The 17,499-nt window shown below is 45.8% G+C and overlaps 1 protein-coding gene across 1 annotated transcript in view; it reads right to left on the bottom strand.

The window, feature by feature from the left end:
- The window catches only part of LOC135207769 (biorientation of chromosomes in cell division protein 1-like 1), a 107,158-nt gene that overhangs the window by 39,975 nt on the left and 49,684 nt on the right, over positions 1-17,499 (bottom strand). Inside the window, exon 2 of the mRNA XM_064239597.1 lies at positions 65-189. Coding sequence (XP_064095667.1) covers positions 65-189 — 125 coding nt within the window. The remainder of the gene's footprint in view (positions 1-64; positions 190-17,499) is intronic.

Consider the following 17,499-nt stretch of genomic DNA (forward strand, 5'->3'; position numbering starts at 1 on the left):
TCTCAGAATGAAGCTTCTTAATACAGCTTAAACATAAGAAACTGAACAGAGACATAAACCTTACTTATTAACATGTTTACGAACACCATCTCGCAACTGGTTTTTGTTGAGGTCATTTTTCCAAATTTTCTTCTCCAGGAATTTATTGACTTGACCTTCAACTCGCTGGCGAAGATTCTGAAAAGCTGGCTGTAAAGAGAGAAGAGGAAAAAATCAATAAAAAAATTTACCTGAATGACCATATTCCACAAAAGCACACAGTATTACAACTGAAATGATGGTTTTTGGGGGACTGGCCCTCCGACAGTACCCCAGTAGTATACCCTGCACTTGCGTATGTATTTTCAAGATGCAGCATCTTACAGTTAACAGATAACTTGTACTTTACATTTAATATTTAACTTTATAGAGACATCTAAAAACAATTTAAAATGGTAGTTTTGCAAATAAAACTCATCCTAATAATGTAGCTGATAATTACACATGCCTGATATGAAAGGATGATAATGTTTTAACATGACTGAAATCAAAAGCAGGCATTTATAAGAATGTTACATAATACATAGCACTTCATCCAAGATTATTCTGACATATATCCACTGTCTTGCATTATGATACAGCACCATCTGTAGCTCAATAGATCTCTCAAGTAAACTCTGCCTCCTATGGTACTTTTCTCATTGTAAACATCTCTTTATTATAAAAAATTGGATCACAGTGAGGTCTGAGAACCAATGATGAGAAAAAGTTTAGGATACTGAATGTCAAACAAGGATCAGCACTGAGCAATTACAGTTTACCATGGAAATGGTAATGTGCAGACAGCTAAGCCCTGACAACCATTGCTTGCAGATACCCGTTGTTAACAGAAAATAAAATGAGGAAACCATTTATATGATTAAACTACAGATAAGTAGACAGGATAAGACAGAATTACAAATCACACAAAGGAAATCCAAGGCAATAATGAGGAGACGCAAATGGCATAAATGGTCAATTAACATACTAAATACAGGCAGTCCCCGAGTTACGACGGGCTTGGCTTACGACGTTCCGAGGTTAAGGCGCTTTTCAATTATATTCATCAGAAATTATTTCCAGGGTTTCGACACCTACAATGCTCATCTGGCAGAAGAAATATGACACCAAAAATGCAAAATGATATTGTTATGATACAATAAAGTTTCATACATACTTACCTGGCAGATATATACTTAGCTAAGACTCCGTCGTCCACAACAGAAATTCAAATTTCGCGCCACTCGCTACAGGTAGGTCAGGTGATCTACCGGCCTGCCCTGGGCGGCAGGACTAGGAACCATTCCCGTTTTCTATCATATTTTCTCTCTTCCACCTGTCTCCTGCGGGGAGGCTGGGTGGGCCATAATCGTATATATCTGCCAGGTAAGTATGTATGAAACTTTATTGTATCATAACAATATCCTTTTCATAAAATCAACTTACCTGTCAGATATATACTTAGCTGATTGGCACCCTTTGGTGGAGGGTAAGAGACAGCTACTTCTGGAATAGACAGGTAAACAACATATGTTGTAGGTATAAATAAACCTTGGTTCCTACCTGATAGGTGGTAGACTTCATGGGTGCTGCCCAGTAGTCTGCATCACCTCAAGAAACTTTAGCAAGATATATGATCTATGGCCAAGAGTTCTTGTGGGTCTGCCGATGGGGTCTTATCCGCTTACTCGGCAGAGCCTGAAAGGACTTTGTCAATGGGTGCTGATCCACTTATATGACAATACACCTTATGAAGGAGCATACAGTAATACCTTGGGTTACGAATTTAATCCGTTCCAGAACCTGCTTCGTAACCTAAAAAATTCGTAACCTAAATGGATTTTCCCATAAGAATGTTATAAAAAGCAAATAATGCGTTCCACCCGACCATGAATAACCATTTCAATTCATATTTTTCCATTTATTTTTGTTCACTAAGGTTGAAAATTCGTGTAGGAATTACATAAAATTATAAAATTGAAGAATGAAATTAAATATAAACACTAGATTTAATATGCATGCACAGTAAAACCTGGACTTTACCTTTGGCGAGTGTGGCTGCTGGCTTGACGGAGACGGGAGGAGGGGAAGGGTGAGGAGGAGAGGGTTAGGGCTTGGGGGGAAATCTCCCTCCGTGCACTTCTGGAAGACTTTCTGGTTCTTTCTCTAGAGAGCACCGTTCACTACAATCACTAATTTTACGCTTACGCAACACTATGTTGTCTTTCACAATTTTGAAAAAATATTTTTCTATGAGCAAATTTTCTACATCGTCGAGAATATAAGGCCGTTGTTTCGTCATACTGTGACACCTTTTGATGCTTTACTGGTCTTTAATTCTTTCTTTCCTTTTTCTTCAAAATAGTGCAGATCGTTGATTGCGACCGCTTGAAGAATGCTGGCAATGTCTTTCACGCACTCGCCTTTATCATGCATTTGGATAATTTCCTTCTTCATTTCGACTGTAATCATCTCCTTCTTTCTTATGCTTTCCTTCTTGCTGCTTGCCTTCGTCATCTTGGGAGCCATTGTCTTTAGTATTTGGGTAATAGTAATGTATAAGCACTATCACGGAAACACAACACGTGCGCAAATCACTAAGCAAATTTGAGAGCGTATCACGGACAGATGCGTTCAATCTTACCGCCAGCGAGATATTGAAAGAGTTATGGTTTAAAAAGGGTCAAGGGATGCGTAGGAGGAAGTCACGTGACCCTCGTTAAGTTTTGGCCGAAAAATGCGTTCGCAGATCCCACGCTCATCCGATGTAAACAAAGCAGGCGTTAAGTTTTGGCCGAAAAAAATGCGTTCGCAGATCCCACGCTCATCCGATGTAAACAAATCAAGCGGCCTCCCATGATGGAAATTCGCGCATTCGTATTCCAAGCGAAATTCGTATTCCAGAATGAGGGCGTCACTTCGTAAGTTAAAAAATTTGTATACTAATCGGTTCGTAACCCAAAGTATTACTGTACAACCAATCCCGACCACCTGATCCTAACCCCATGTTAGTAATAAAGATTGTTCCGAGTTATCCCCCAAACTCTTCACAACAACCATAACTCAAAAACACAATATGCACACATACATAAATTTTCTTTTCAAAAAAAAAAAAAAAAAATTATACTCATCTAATAAGATATCACAAAGAGTTCCTTACTGAACAACAGTGACTGGCCGCCAGTGCGACACCTAGCCCTTTTTGTTAGAAGAAAGTCTAGAACATATCTAAAAAGAAGGTATGTATATACTTAAGGATTGGTGTTGGCTCCTATACCCAGGATCGTATCCGCAGACACGAAAGGACCTAGAGAAAAACATTTCTCGTAGGTCACACGAACATCTCTCAAGTAATGAGATGCAAATACTGAGTTGCATCTCCAAAATGTCGTATCCAAGATGTTTTTAAGTGACATATTCTTTTGAAACGAGAGAGACGTTGCTACTGCTCTCACTTCATGAGCTTTCACTCTCAACAGTCGAAACTCTTCGTCAGGACAGATCTTATGCGCCTCTGTAATGACGTTTCTCACAAAGAATGCTAGAGCATTCTTGGACATCAGTCTTGTGGGGTCTTTTACCGCGCACCAAAGACCTTGTCTAGAGCCCCCCATCTGGTGTTTTCTCTGAAGGTAGAACTTTAGAGCTCTTACAGGACAGAGAGACCTCTCTGCTTCTCTACCTACGAGACTCGATAAGCCTTTAACCTCGAAGGTCTTAGGCCTGGGATTCGCGGGATTCTCGTTTTTAGCTAAAAACAAGGCTTTAAACGAGCAAATGGCTGAGTCCCCCTTGAATCCTACTCTATCCTCCAGAGCATGCAGTTCACGAACTCTTTTTGCTGTAGCTAAAGATAATAGGAATAAGCATTTTCTAGTGATGTCTCGAAACGACGCCAGATGAGGAGGTTCGAACCTTTTGGATGACAGGAATTTGAGCACTACATCTAGGTTCCAGCTAGGAGGAACCGGTTCCTTAGACTTCGTAGTCTGATATACTCGTCTAGTGGAGGCTCTGCGGGCTCTCGCGATCGCGCTTGCAACTTTACGAGAAAACCCTCTCGCTCTGACGAGTCTTTCGATAGTCGAAAGGCAGTCAGAGCGAGAGCGGGGAGGTTTTTTGGGGGGGGGGGGGAGGAGGATGATACCTCTGGAAGTGTGGTTGTTTGAGAAGATCCATCCTTCTTGGGAGGGATCTGGGAAAATCTACCATCCACTCCACCACCTCCATGAACCAATCTTGTGCCGGCCAAAAGGGGGCTATCAGGGTCATCCTTGTCCCCTTTGAAGCCACAAATTTTTTCAGAACTAGTCCCAGGATCTTGAAAGGAGGAAAAGCGTAGACGTCTACGATAGACCAGTCTAGTAGGAAGGCGTCGACTATCAGAGCTCTGGGGTCTTCTACCACCGAGCAAAAGACTTCCAGCCTTTTTGGAGGGAATAACGTGGCGGAAATCCACATGAGGGGTCCCCGCAAAGAGACCAGAGACCTTGACACACTTCTGAGTGGAGGGTCCACTCTGTGTGAAGGACCTGGTTCCTCCTGCTGAGTCTGTCCGCCCTTACGTTCCTTTCTCCCTGAATGAATCTCGTAAGCAGGGAGATGTTCCTCTGGGACGTCCAAAGCAGAAGGTCTCTTGCAAGTTCGTAGAGGCACAAGGAGTGAGTCCCTCCTTGTTTCCGAATGTAGGCAAGTGCTGTGGTGTTGTCCACATTTGCTTGAACTACTTTGTTCGACACAAGAGGTTCTAGACTCTTCAGAGCCAGGTGTACGGCAAAGAGTTCTTTGCAGTTTATCTTCAGGGAGATTCCCTTGTTCTCCTTCAAAGGGGGCAACCACCATTCTAAGTGAGGTCTCATCTCCACTGGAATGGGAAAGGCATCTGAAAGATGTCCGGTCTTCCAACTCCAAGACCACTTGAGGAAGAATTGAAGTGGACGTAAATGAAGTCTTCCTAGCGGGAAGAACTGTTCAAGCGAGGAAAAGGTCCCTAGAAGGCTCAACCATTCCCTCGCCGACGTCTGTTTCTTCCCTAAGAAGAGAGAGACTTTCTCCAAGCCTTTTGCGAGTCTCTCTTGCGAAGGAAATACTCGAAAACCCCGAGAATCCATCTGAATCCCCAGATAGACTAAGTTCTGTCTAGGGGTCAGCTGCGACTTCTCGAGGTTTACGAGTAATCCCAACGATCTGATCTGGTTTAGGGTCAATGTAAGGTCCTCCAAACACTGTCTCTCTGATCTGGCCCTGATGAGCCAGTCGTCCAGATACAGAGAGATATTTACACCTTTGAGGTGAAGAAACCTCGCCACATTCTTCATCAGGCTTGTGAAGACCTGAGGAGCTGTGGAAAGGCCGAAACACAAGGCCCTGAACTGAAAGATCCTTCCCCCCGTCATGAAACGGAGGGTACCCTCTTCGATGAAGGGTGAATCGGGACGTGAAAATAGGCGTCCTGGAGATCCAGAGACACCATCCAATCTCCTCTGCGCATAGCCGCAAGGACTGAGGCCGAAGTCTCCATAAAGAACTTCTCCTTCTGAACAAATTTGTTCAGAGCGCTGACATCTAGTACTGGCCTCCAGCCCCCCGAGGCCTTCGCAACCAGAAAAAGGCGATTGTAAAACCCCGGGGAGTTTTGATCCAGTACTAGTTCTATCGCTCTCTTGTCCCACATCTGAGTTGAAGTCAGGGGAGGACTGTCCAGGAAAGGGATAAGATATCCCTTCCTTATCACAGACATTGATGAGGCGTCCGTGTTGATACGTGCCCAGGACTCCACAAATCCCAGGAGCCTGGCACCTACTGGTGTTTGGAGGAGAGCAGCATCACTTTCCCTTCTTAAAGGGATGGAAGGCAGATCTACCTCTCCTCTCAGGAGCCTTCCTTTTAGAGGGCGCTCTGGAGGGAGGGCCTCCTCGAAAGGGCTGAAGCGACGTACTCGGCCCTTTCTTCTCAACTACTGCTGCAGGTCTCTTCTTCCTAGATGACTGAAGAAGCAGGTCTTGAGTCGCCTTCTCAGTTAGTGATCGGGAAATGTCCTTCACCAACTGAGAAGGAAACAAAAAGTCAGTTAAAGGAGAGTACAACAGAGCTGCTCTCTGAGAGTGCGAGACCGCTTTGGTCAAGAAAGCACTGAAAACTGTCCTCTTCTTGATCAGTCCCGCTCCAAATAAAGAGGAGACTTCTAAGGATCCATCTTGTACTGCCTTGTCGATGCACGACAGTATACAAAGGAGTACTTCCGGGTCGAGACCCTCAGCGTCATGAGCCTTCTTGGACATCACCCCAAGGGACCAATCTAAGAAATTAAAGACTTCCAAAACGTGGAAGAGTCCCTTGAGGAGATGATCCAATTCCGAAATGCCCCAAGTCACACGGGCAGAGTTCAGTCCGTGTCTTCTAGATGCATCTACTAAGGTAGAAAAGTCTGCTTCGGCAGAGGACGGGAGAGAAAGACCCATATTCTCTCCCGTTTGGTACCAAATGCCCCTTCTGCCAGCGAGTCTCGCTGGGGCATGCAGAAGACCATTCTGACTAGTTCCTTCTTGGTATCCATCCAAGTATTAAGTGACTGAAGAGCCCTCTTCATAGAGATAGTAGGTCTCATTTTCAGGAAAGATGAAGATTTAGGCACCTTTGCGCTTGAAAACAGAGTGCGCGGAGAGGGAGGAGCGGCTGGAGTTAACGCGTCCCCATATTCCTCAAGAAGAAGGGCTGTTAAGACTTTGTAGCTGGAAAGTCCTTCTCTACCGCGAGCCTCGTCTTCAGAATTCTCGTCCATCTCGGGGTCCAAAGGAGAATCTCCAGCAAAAACAGGAAGTCTTCTATCCGAGGGAGACAAACTCCTTATAGGAGAGGGACAAAGAGAGTGTACAGAGTCCCTCTTGACAACAGTAGACGTCTCACGTCTGGTTGGAGCATCATGTCTGATAGACGGATGACGCTTGTAAGACACCTCACATTTGGTTGGCGCCTCTTGCCTAGCTGTCTCCTCGTATCTGGATGACGCCTCGCGCCTGGAAGACGCCTCGCGCTTGGATGGCGTCCTGGCTGGCGCCTCGCGCCTGGATGACTCCTCTCGTCTGGATGACGCCTCGCGCTCGGCTGGCGTCCTGGCTGGCGCCTCGCGCCTGGCTGACTCCTCACGTCTGGAGGACGTCTCGCGCTCGGCTGGCGTCCTGGCTGGCGCCAAGCGCCTGTCTGAAGCTTCGCGTTTGGATGACGCTTCGCGCCCTGTTGACGTTCTGGCTGGCATCTCGTGCCTGATAGGCTGCACGTATCTGGAAGACGTTTCGCGCCTAGAAGACGTCTCGCATACGGCTGGCGTCCTGGCCGGAGCCTCGCGTCTGTCATGAGATTTTCTTGCACTTGTTCTGAAATGCAAGTCCTCTTCTACATGTTTGGAAGAGGAAGCTTCATGTCTGGAAGGCGCCTTGCGCCTGGCAGGAGAAAGAGGACGAGACTTCTTGATAGGAAGCGCAACGTCCTTTGCGCGTCGGATTTCTAGACAGAACTCCTACCAAGGAGGCTAGTTGTTCCTGAACAGCAAGTAGGATCCTCTTAGAAGCTTCCCCTGCGTCCTCCTCAATGGGAGGAGAGGGAGACCTCGAAGGAGAACGATCCGATACATCCATATAGGGAGACATAGGCACAAACTTCGCCTTCTTGATCGAGGAGGGAGCTTCATCAGAAAAGCGCTCTGGGCTCGAGTTCAAAGAAGGTTCTTTCCAATGCCTTTTCAGGGGCCTGGAAAGATCCGAATCCTTCCACCCTCGTTTAGGTGAAGGAGAGGGAGAAGAAGAGAAGCACTCTCGCAGGAACGCTTTTCTAACATGGTCCTGAGCAGGTCCTGATGCGAAACAGAACCTGCTGAAGGGTACGTCTGAAACCGTTGGGGATTCTCCACCCCCGACCTCCTTAAAGGCTTTCACCGGGGGGGGGGGACTTTTCCTTCTCCTCTGTGGGCATGGGAGCATTGGGAAGCGGTCTAGGCCTGGGAGCGTCGCAGAGACGATCAAAGGCGGCCCCTCCCAACACTGGGAGCACTCACTTCACTGTACATGTCACTGTCCCACTATCCTTACCTTTTAGGGCCGCCATTTTGGACCTCATCTTGTGGATAGTAGCCTTCAGGTTGGGCGATTTCAGAGGCCGATTCTTGTAATTGGCAAAGCCTGTGAAAGTCCCGATATAGAGGGAGAAATCAAAAACATTAAGATTAGGAGAGATAGACTCAATAAAAGGCTCAATAGGCCTTGAACACACACCCTTTGATGCACGTCTCACTCTATCCCTTTCTAACTTCCTCAAGTAAGAAGTTAGAGTCTTCCATTCTTCAGCATTCAACCCCTCACATTCATGACAGGTATTAGATGAAGAACATTCAAACCCCCTACATTTACGACATACAGTGTGAGGATCAACCGAAGCCTTCGGTATCCTCACCTTGCAGCCTACATTCACACACATTCTCACACTAACACTTGAATCAGACATACTGAGAAAAATCCAAAAGAAAATCCAAATTCAGTCCAAAGTAGCGAATGCCAAAAACACGATCCAGGTACGTCACCAAAAAGTCCGAAGAAACGATGATCAAATGCTTTGAAATAAGATTTCAGGTCAGGAGGTAGTAACAACAATGTTGATACCACCGGCGACAGAGAAAATATGATAGAAAACGGGAATGGTTCCTAGTCCTGCCGCCCAGGGCAGGCCGGTAGATCACCTGACCTACCTGTAGCGAGTGGCGCGAAATTTGAATTTCTGTCGGGGACGACGGAGTCTTAGCTAAGTATATATCTGACAGGTAAGTTGATTGTATGAAAATAATCAATATTTGAAGGTTTTTTTGATGAAAAATGCAATGAGAATGCAGTTTACATAGTTTTCAGTGCATTAAAAGTAAGGTTTTCTTAGGATTTTTGACGATGTTCCGGCTTACGACGATTTTCGGGTTACAACGCGTCTCAAGAACGGAACCCCCATCGTAACCCGGGGACTGCCTGAAGTAACAGAAGATGCCCAGAGCAGTGAAGTTTAAATAAAAGGAAATACTTTTCATATCTAATATGGAAGAGAAGGACGATATGCAGGAGAGAAACCTAGTAGAAGACGCAGAAATTTCCATTACACAGCCTACTTCAGTAACATGCAGGCCACTTAGGCCAGCATTGTGATAGCAGTAAGAAAGTGTCAACAGCCTGAATGAAGCAGAAGCTGCTGAACCAATGGTAAATAAGCATAAACAGAGAAAGGTTCAAAATGTTTGTGTAAAACCTCAGCTTCAGTATGCAGCTGAAACTCAGGCATTACGTACAAAGAATATACGTTATAATGAAGAGATGTAACATGATAAGTTGATTCACTGCTGTAGACTTTTGGTGTTCAGAGGCTGGAAAATATATGAAGACCTCAAAGGATGATGACAGCAATACATGTCAAATTAAACCACCAACTGCCCTTTACAGGGCTAACAATCAACTTGCTTTAAGGAATCAAGCCAAGAAGAAACTACTTGTATTCTGGTAATGCAATAAAAAAAACAACCTAGGTTACCAGCACTGTGATCAAGAAATGTTTCCAACAGTCCTTCCCTCCAAAATACTTGGAGAAAGGATTAAAATTCAGTCTTTATTCTATTACACAAAGCACATGTATACTATTCTAAGTCTTGTTAATATACAGACAATCCAGTTAAGATGCCAAGGTTGTATTTTTTTTTCTCATATTGCATAAGCTCATAATCAGGGCATACTGCGAGTTATCAACCACTTACACCAGCCTAGTGTTGAGAGTTATCAACCACTTACACCAGCCTAGTGTTGAGAGTTATCAACCACTTACACCAGCCTAGTGTTGAGAGTTATCAACCACTTACACCAGCCTAGTGTTGAGAGTTATCAACCACTTACACCAGCCTAGTGTTGAGAGTTATCAACCACTTACACCAGCCTAGTGTTGAAGTTTTATCAACCCACTTACCCACCAGTGTTGAGAGTTATCAACCACTTACACCAGCCTAGTGTTTGAGAGTTTATCAACCACTTACACCACCTAGTGTTTAGAGTTTCACCACTTACACCAGCCTAGTGTTGAGAGTTATCAACCACTTACACCAGCCTAGTGTTGAATGCATCAGAAGAGACATTGAGGTAGACCCTAACCTTGAGATAATGGAATGCTAGAAGTCACTCACCATTGCAGATAAAATAACTTTCACTAATGCTGCAATGAATTAATTAAAAACCAAAAATGCTTGGTGCATGCTGGAAATTTTTATCAAGTTGTAAATAACTTTAGAAGTTTCTCTGGGATTCAACAAGTTATGAAAATTCTTACAATCATAAGATAATTTAACTATGAAGATACCACTTAAAACCACAAAGATGTTTTCACAAGTGAAATTAAAATTTATTAGTCACTGACAATGGAAAACAGATGAAGAAAATTGAGGTGATGAACAAGCAATGTGGACAGTACAGAAATCTGATACTGTTTTGGGGTGCACAAAACCATAAGTACAAAATTATGGAAACCAATCCATATTGAATATAGCATACAAGTCTCCCATTTGATCACTGAATGACAACAACTTCTGTGACAGGAGACAGATGAATTTTAAGGGCAAAAATGCTCCCTATCACACTGCTTTTCAAGAAGAAACCTGCTTCCACAAAAGAAACTACATTAACTTCTTGGTATTAACATCACAATTTTAGAAAGTACATTGTATTTTTCCTAACTAAACAAACCTGAGGTCCTTTACAATAGGTCCTTTACAATAGGAATATGCTTAAGGCAAACCGGGACCAGCCGCTGAATTCTTAAGGCAGTTAGGTAGTTACCTACCGGTCCGGTCGTTGGTAGTCCCTCCTACCGGACATAGACATTCCAATTTGCTTCTGCCCAGGTAGCAGATTGAGGGGTGGCATGAGGTGGGCAGTTAGTGTAAAGGACCTCAGGTTTGTGTAGTTAGGAAAAATACAATATACTTTCAAAAACTGTGATTTGTTCCTACACGATATACAAAACCTCGGTCATTTACAATAGAAAGACTCACTGATTGGAGGGTGGAATCCGAGTGATCTCCAGTGAACCAACTGGGGGTTCTGCCTACCTGCGATTTCCTTCCTGGTCATAAGAGCTAGGAAGGGAATCCAGCCACTGACTACTGATCGGAGTTCAGAACTGCAAGATCATAGTCAGTCTTCTGGGCTTTCTCTTAAGGGAGAGAATGTGTCCCTCTTAAGACCCTTAAGAGAAAGCTAAGAACCATGTGTTGGAGACTATAAGGCAAATGCAAGATATGAGTTTGTCTTATGTCCAGGTGCCTCTTCCCTGCCTTGCGAAGGGAATGGGCGGGAGTTACTCCTATTAACTAATCAAGAAAATAGGTAGGTTAATACAAGGAGTGTCATACCTGCACCAATCGCTCGGTCCAGCTTGTAACGGTCCGTATACTCCCCCCTCCCACAATGAGGCAAGATGCAATACTATCCAATAAAGGAGCTGGGTAAGATACATTAACACTACTTATCGAATAGCCACCACTGGTCCCAAGGAAAAGTGTCCAGGGGCCTGTGGGTAACATCCCGAACTGACAGGTTCTATGGAACGTGAGGGAACAGGGCAATGCCCCTGACCCCAAGACCTCTTCAGGGGAAGTGTACCATTGCCATCAGCAGCAGATTAGTACTTCTTCCTGGTCATTTCTCAAAGTCATCAGATACTGAAGACTAAGCTTGTCTACCATTACATTCCTCTTGTCTGGAATGCATCTGGTTGATTGCGCGATCGAGTGTGCTGTTGCCCACTCGATCACCTGAACTGTCAAGGAGAAGCTCGGGAGAGGCAAGTCTCTCACTTATTGACGTCTGCCACTATTGTAATGTTGATTATCAACACTACAGAGTGTCTCATCCCCGTCTCCTGAAACTCTCGGAGAACCAGGAAGGCAACCTTGAGTTTCAGGACGTTAATGAGAAGGTGTTTGTCTTGAAGTTCCCATACATCCGCAACTTTTCTCGGTTTGTGTCTCTTCCTCGGTCGATGCCTCCGACTCTCCAGGGGTAGCAGTCGAAGCCTGACGATGAAACACGGCTGAACAGATCGTTCCTGTCGAGACTGGAACCATCTTACTGTCTACCTGAACATGCTGGTACTAGAGTTCGAGTAGGGCTCATGTACCAGACTACACAGGTAGCAAGTCCTCTGCTTGAGCTCGAAATCGAACCTCTCACGGTTGTTAGGTTCTTCAGAACCCAGAGGCACTCGAGGAGTCGATTTCCGTCCTGTGAAAAACCATGAACGGGAGTTCACTTGGACCAAGCAAATGTTGGGATACCTCAAAGACATATCCCATGCGAATGCGCTCAAGCTGAGACCAGGTCGAACACTCGTGACACCTGTGGAGTGGTCGAGAGCCCGACCCGGTGTGTTGTGTGAGGAGTAGAAGGAACGAGAGAGGGGCATCGAATGCTTTCATTCCCTCTAACAGTGCTGTTGTCAGGGGGAATGAACCACCATCTCATGTCAACCCGTAGTGACAGCGAACCCTCTTTGAGGCCGAAAACTTGAGGAAGGAGGGCCGAACAAGTGATCTCCCGCTATCCTCCAGGTGTCTTGCCTCAAGGAATAGCGACAAAGTCCCTAACCCCTATAGAAGAATCTATTCATCACATGTGGGACCAAGCCCGAGTTCGAGTCCTGCTCTCACCTCGTGTCACTGCCACAGAAAGGACAGAATCCCTCATTGGCTGTGGAAGTATGTCCAAGCTTAGGAGGTTGTACATTAGGAGATTCTCACGAACGAGATTCCGACACGGTCTCCATCCCTTGAGCAGAGCCCATGGGAACAGAGATTGGAGAACGAACCTTGGTTCGGTCTCCAGAGGCATCCACCGCCCCAAGATCCCCATCGCTGGGGAGAAGTGGGAAGGCCGACGAGAGCAAGAATCTAGGCAGTAGGCTGGTGCCAGGAAGGAAAGTCCCACCTCTGGACAGGTATAGTCTCCCAAACGCCGAGTTTCCCTCCAGGACTCTAAAAAATTGAATCCCCAGATAGACTAAGGACTGAGAAGGGGTCAGATGTGACTTTTCGAGGTTTACTAGAAGGCCCAGGGACTTCGTTAAAGACAAGGTCGTGTGAAGGTCCTCCAGACACCGGTCTTTCAAGGAGGCTCGTATGAGCCAGTCGTCCAGGTAGAGAGAGATCCTGACTTTGGAAAGATGAAGCCACCTCGCAATGTTCTTCATCAGTAGGGTGAATACCATCGGAGCAGTGCTGAGTCCGAAGCAGAGAGCCCTGAATTGAAAAACCTTCCCCTTCAGGACAAACTGCAGGTACTTCCTTGACTGGGGGGTGGATGGGGACGTGAAAATACGCGTCCTGGAGATCTAGCGAAGCCATCCAATCCCCCGGTCTTAAGGCTCCCATCACTGACTGAGGTGTCTCCATCTTGAACCTCTGCTTGATGACAAAGAGGTTTAGGCTGCTGACATCGAGTACCGGTCGCCATTCTCCCGACTACTTTGGCACCACGAACAGTCGGTTGTAAAATCCGGGGGAGGCCAGGTCGGAGACCTGTTCTACTGCATGTTTTACGATCATCTGATCTAGCAGATCGTAAAGCACTTGTTGCTTTTCCCCCCGATAAGAAGGTGACATATCCCTGGGTGTCGTAGACAGCGGGGGTGATTTCAGGTACGGCATCCGGTAACCTTTCTTTATGATGTCCAATGACCATTTGTCCGCACCTCTCTCTTCCCAGGCTTGCGCAAACAGCTGCAGCCTGGCTCCTACCGGTGACTGAAGGACTTCTGTCTCACTTCTTGTTCTTAGAAAGCGCAGGGGCTCTGCCTCTGGAAGTGCCTCTTCCTCGAGGGGCTGGTCTCGAGGAAGATCCACTTCGAAAGGGCTTCGATTTCTTGAGAATCGAAACTCCCGAAGAAAAAGGACCCGCAGGTCTCCTAGAAGATTGTGCGAGGAGATCTTGCGTGGCCTTCTCTTGGAGACTGGTAGCAATGTCCTTAACCATAGCCTGGGGGAAGAGATGATCCGAACAGGAGCAAAGAGCAAATCTGCCTTTTGTGAAGGAGAGACGGATTTAGCCGTGAAATTGCAAAACAGGGATCTCTTCTTTAAGAGTCCTGTGCCAAAATGAACTGTTAGCTCCTCCGAACCATCTCTGACGGCCTTGTCCATACACGACATTACGCTGGACAGCTCCCCCAGGCTAATCGAATTGGAACTCCTAGACTTGGCATCTAGAACTCCCAGACACCAATCTAGAAAGTTAAAGACCTCTAACGTTCGAAAGAGGCCTTTAAGGTGGTAGTCCATTTCCATAGTTGACCAGGAAACTTTCGAAGAGGACAGGTGGGATCTCCTCGAGGCATCCACAATGCTTGCGAAGTCTCCTTGAGCTGACGAGGGAAGTCTAATGCCTACGTCTTCTCCCGTCTCGTACCATATGCCTGCTTTCCCACTAAGTCTTGAAGGTGGAAGAGCAAATGAGGTCTTTCCTTGAGTCTTCCTTCTCTCCATCCAGTCATGGACCTTACGAAGAGCCCCCTTAGTCGAAAGGGACTTCTTCATCCTTACAAACCCCGAGACTTTATTAATCTTGGAAGATGAAAGTTAAGAGGGGGGAGAGCGAGGAGCTTCAGGATGAAAAGTATCTCCGAACTCCGACTGAAGAAGGCGGGTCAAGACCTGGTAGTCAGAAGAGACCGGAGCCATCGGTTGCTCATCATCAACTTCTACTGAAGCGTCGCTAACCTCTACTTCCGTCACAGGTGAAGTAGGAGGAAGCAAGGCTGAACCTAGACTTTCAGGTCTAAGTTTCCAAGAGGAGCGTTGCTGAGAAGTAGAAGGCAAAGCTGACTCTTTAACTGGAACACTGGTTGACTCTTGAAGTCCCAAAGAAACTTTCAGAGAATCCTCAAAAACAGGTGGGTGACGACGAGCTTCTACATCCGCGTCCACCTGAGCGTCCGCTGGCGCACACCTGGCGTCCACTGGCGCATACCTGGCTTCTACTGGCGCGGGATTGGCGTCCACTCGCGCGCGCCTGGCGTCTGCTGGCGCACGCTTGGCGTCCACTGGCGCGCGTATGACGCCCACTAAAGCGCGCTTGACGTCCACTTGCGCGCGTTTGGCTTCCACTGGTGCACTCTTGGGTGTCACTGGCGCTCGCTTGGCGTCCGACCGAGCGTCAAGATCATGCTGCACTTGCACTGAAGCGTCCACACAAACATCACGCTCTCGCACTGCAGCAAGGCTCATGAGCGGGTAATACCGCTTCACGCGAAGAGCACGAAACATCCTCTTCGCGTCCTCTAGAGAGCCGCTGGGGAGCCGCACAAACTCTAGAAGGTGACGAAAGGGGAGAGAGAGACGAGCGTGGAGAAGGAGAGGGAGACTGTCTAGACCTCTTCACTGGTAGCCTGTCATCCTTCCTCCGAATACGTGGTTGCGTCCCTCTCTTAGAAAGAGCAACGGCAAGTTGTTGCTGCAAAGAGCGCAGGATCTTCTCAGTAGGAGAAGACTCCCTGTCAGGAGAAGGGCTGATCCTGTGAGAAGGCGAGGGGCGAGGGGACGCCTTCTTCCTTCTCCCAGGACCTGCCGAAGAACACGCTCGGGAGCGACTGGGGCGGTCGAAAAAGTCCTCATCAGATGACTCTATACGTTTCTTCTGTGGCGGGAAGGCTGCGAAGACATTGTCAGGTGAAGTTCGCCGCTCGAGAGCAAATACTGGACGTGAAGCGTCCCAATCACCAACGCTCCTTTTCAGTGGGCGTGAAATTGACTGAGAGCTCCAACCCTTGTGCGGGGAGGAAGCCTCTGAAGAAGAATAACACTCTTTGAGGAGACGTGCACGCGCACGCTCCTTGGCAGTCTGGGTAGCGTCAACAGAAACTGCCAAAGGCACGTCAGATCGGTGGGGGTTCCCCGTAACCCTCCTGCGGCTTTCGACATGCCCTCTCCCTGAAACCTGGGAGTCCGGCAGCGGTCTAGGTCTAGAGGCGAAATGGGGCCGATCTGACGCACCCTTCACACACGAAGGGGCACTGTCACTGCACTTTGCACCTTCACTTTTGCCTTCTAAGGCGAGCACTTTAGATTCTAAATTACGAATCGACTCTAAGATTAAAGTAAGGGTATTACCCTCCACAGACACTGTTTCAGGGCCCAAAGACAACACTACAGGGTTAGGAGTAGTGATTAAAGGAGGGTTAGTAGGAGAAACATTAACTTCCTGACGTTTACCTGAAACGCTCCTGGAGGAAGACCTCCTTAACCTATCACGCTCAAGCTTACGAAGATAGGTCTCATACGCCCTCCATCCAGAATCTGAAAGACACGCACATTCCTTGCAGCGACTTTCATACATACAATCATGCTCCCTGCAACTCTTACACAAAGTATGAGGGTCTACTGATGCTTTCAGTAGCCTACCTCTACATTCACTCTTGGTGCAAAACCTGGCGCTAGCTGAACTAGACCCAGACATCTTATTCAAAGAGAAATCTGGCCAAAATCAATCAATTCCACAAATAACGTGTGCCTAGCCACCGATCCAAAGTCAAGATACCAAAAAAATCAATGGGGTACTTATAGTAGCCAAGTTTCCTAAATCCAAGACGGAGGTGCTGAAAACAGTTGTTTACAACACCGGCGACAGAAAAAATATGAATAGAAAATGGGAATGGTTCCTGATACCCGCCTCCCAGCGGCAGGAATGGGTACTAACCACCTGACTCCCACTACGTGTGTCATAAGTTTTTTAATTTCTGTCAGACTTTGGAAAATACAGCTATATATATATCTGACAGGTAAGTTTCATGAACAAATAATTATTTCAGCCATACAATATATATATATATATATATATTATATCTATATATATATATATATATATATATATAATATATATAATATATATAATATATATATATATATATATAATATATACTGGAAGATTGGGGCATCTAGAACGCCGTAGATTCAGTAGGAATAAAACAGCAAACAGCCATCGTAGCATTTTAAATTTATTGGCCAAATCCAAATTTTCGAGACTACATGTCTCATCATCAGGGCTGTAAAATACAAAGAATAAAAATTAAAAAAGACTCAGTTTAAAAAATCACAAAGTCTAAAAACAAGAAACTTGAATTTAAAACAAACAAAAATATGCTAAAACATCATTAAAAAACATTGAAAACCTAATACTGAGAAAAAAAAAAAAAAAAAAACCTTTTTAAAATTAAATATATATAAAAAGTTATGGTGTTAAAATGTATTGTACCTTACTCTATCTGAGCTAAGAACTGAGTGACATTCTCAGTTTTTCAGGAGGACGACGTCAACTTAGGCGATATATAAGACCGTGGAAGAGTTCTGACTGTTTAGAGGGAAGGAACAAGCTGTTTAATAGTTAATGATTCCAGGATGGAGAGAGAGTGGTCATTGGGTGC

Source organism: Macrobrachium nipponense, chromosome 11 (genome assembly GCF_015104395.2).
Source record: "Macrobrachium nipponense isolate FS-2020 chromosome 11, ASM1510439v2, whole genome shotgun sequence".
Taxonomy (NCBI): Eukaryota; Metazoa; Arthropoda; class Malacostraca; order Decapoda; family Palaemonidae; genus Macrobrachium; species Macrobrachium nipponense.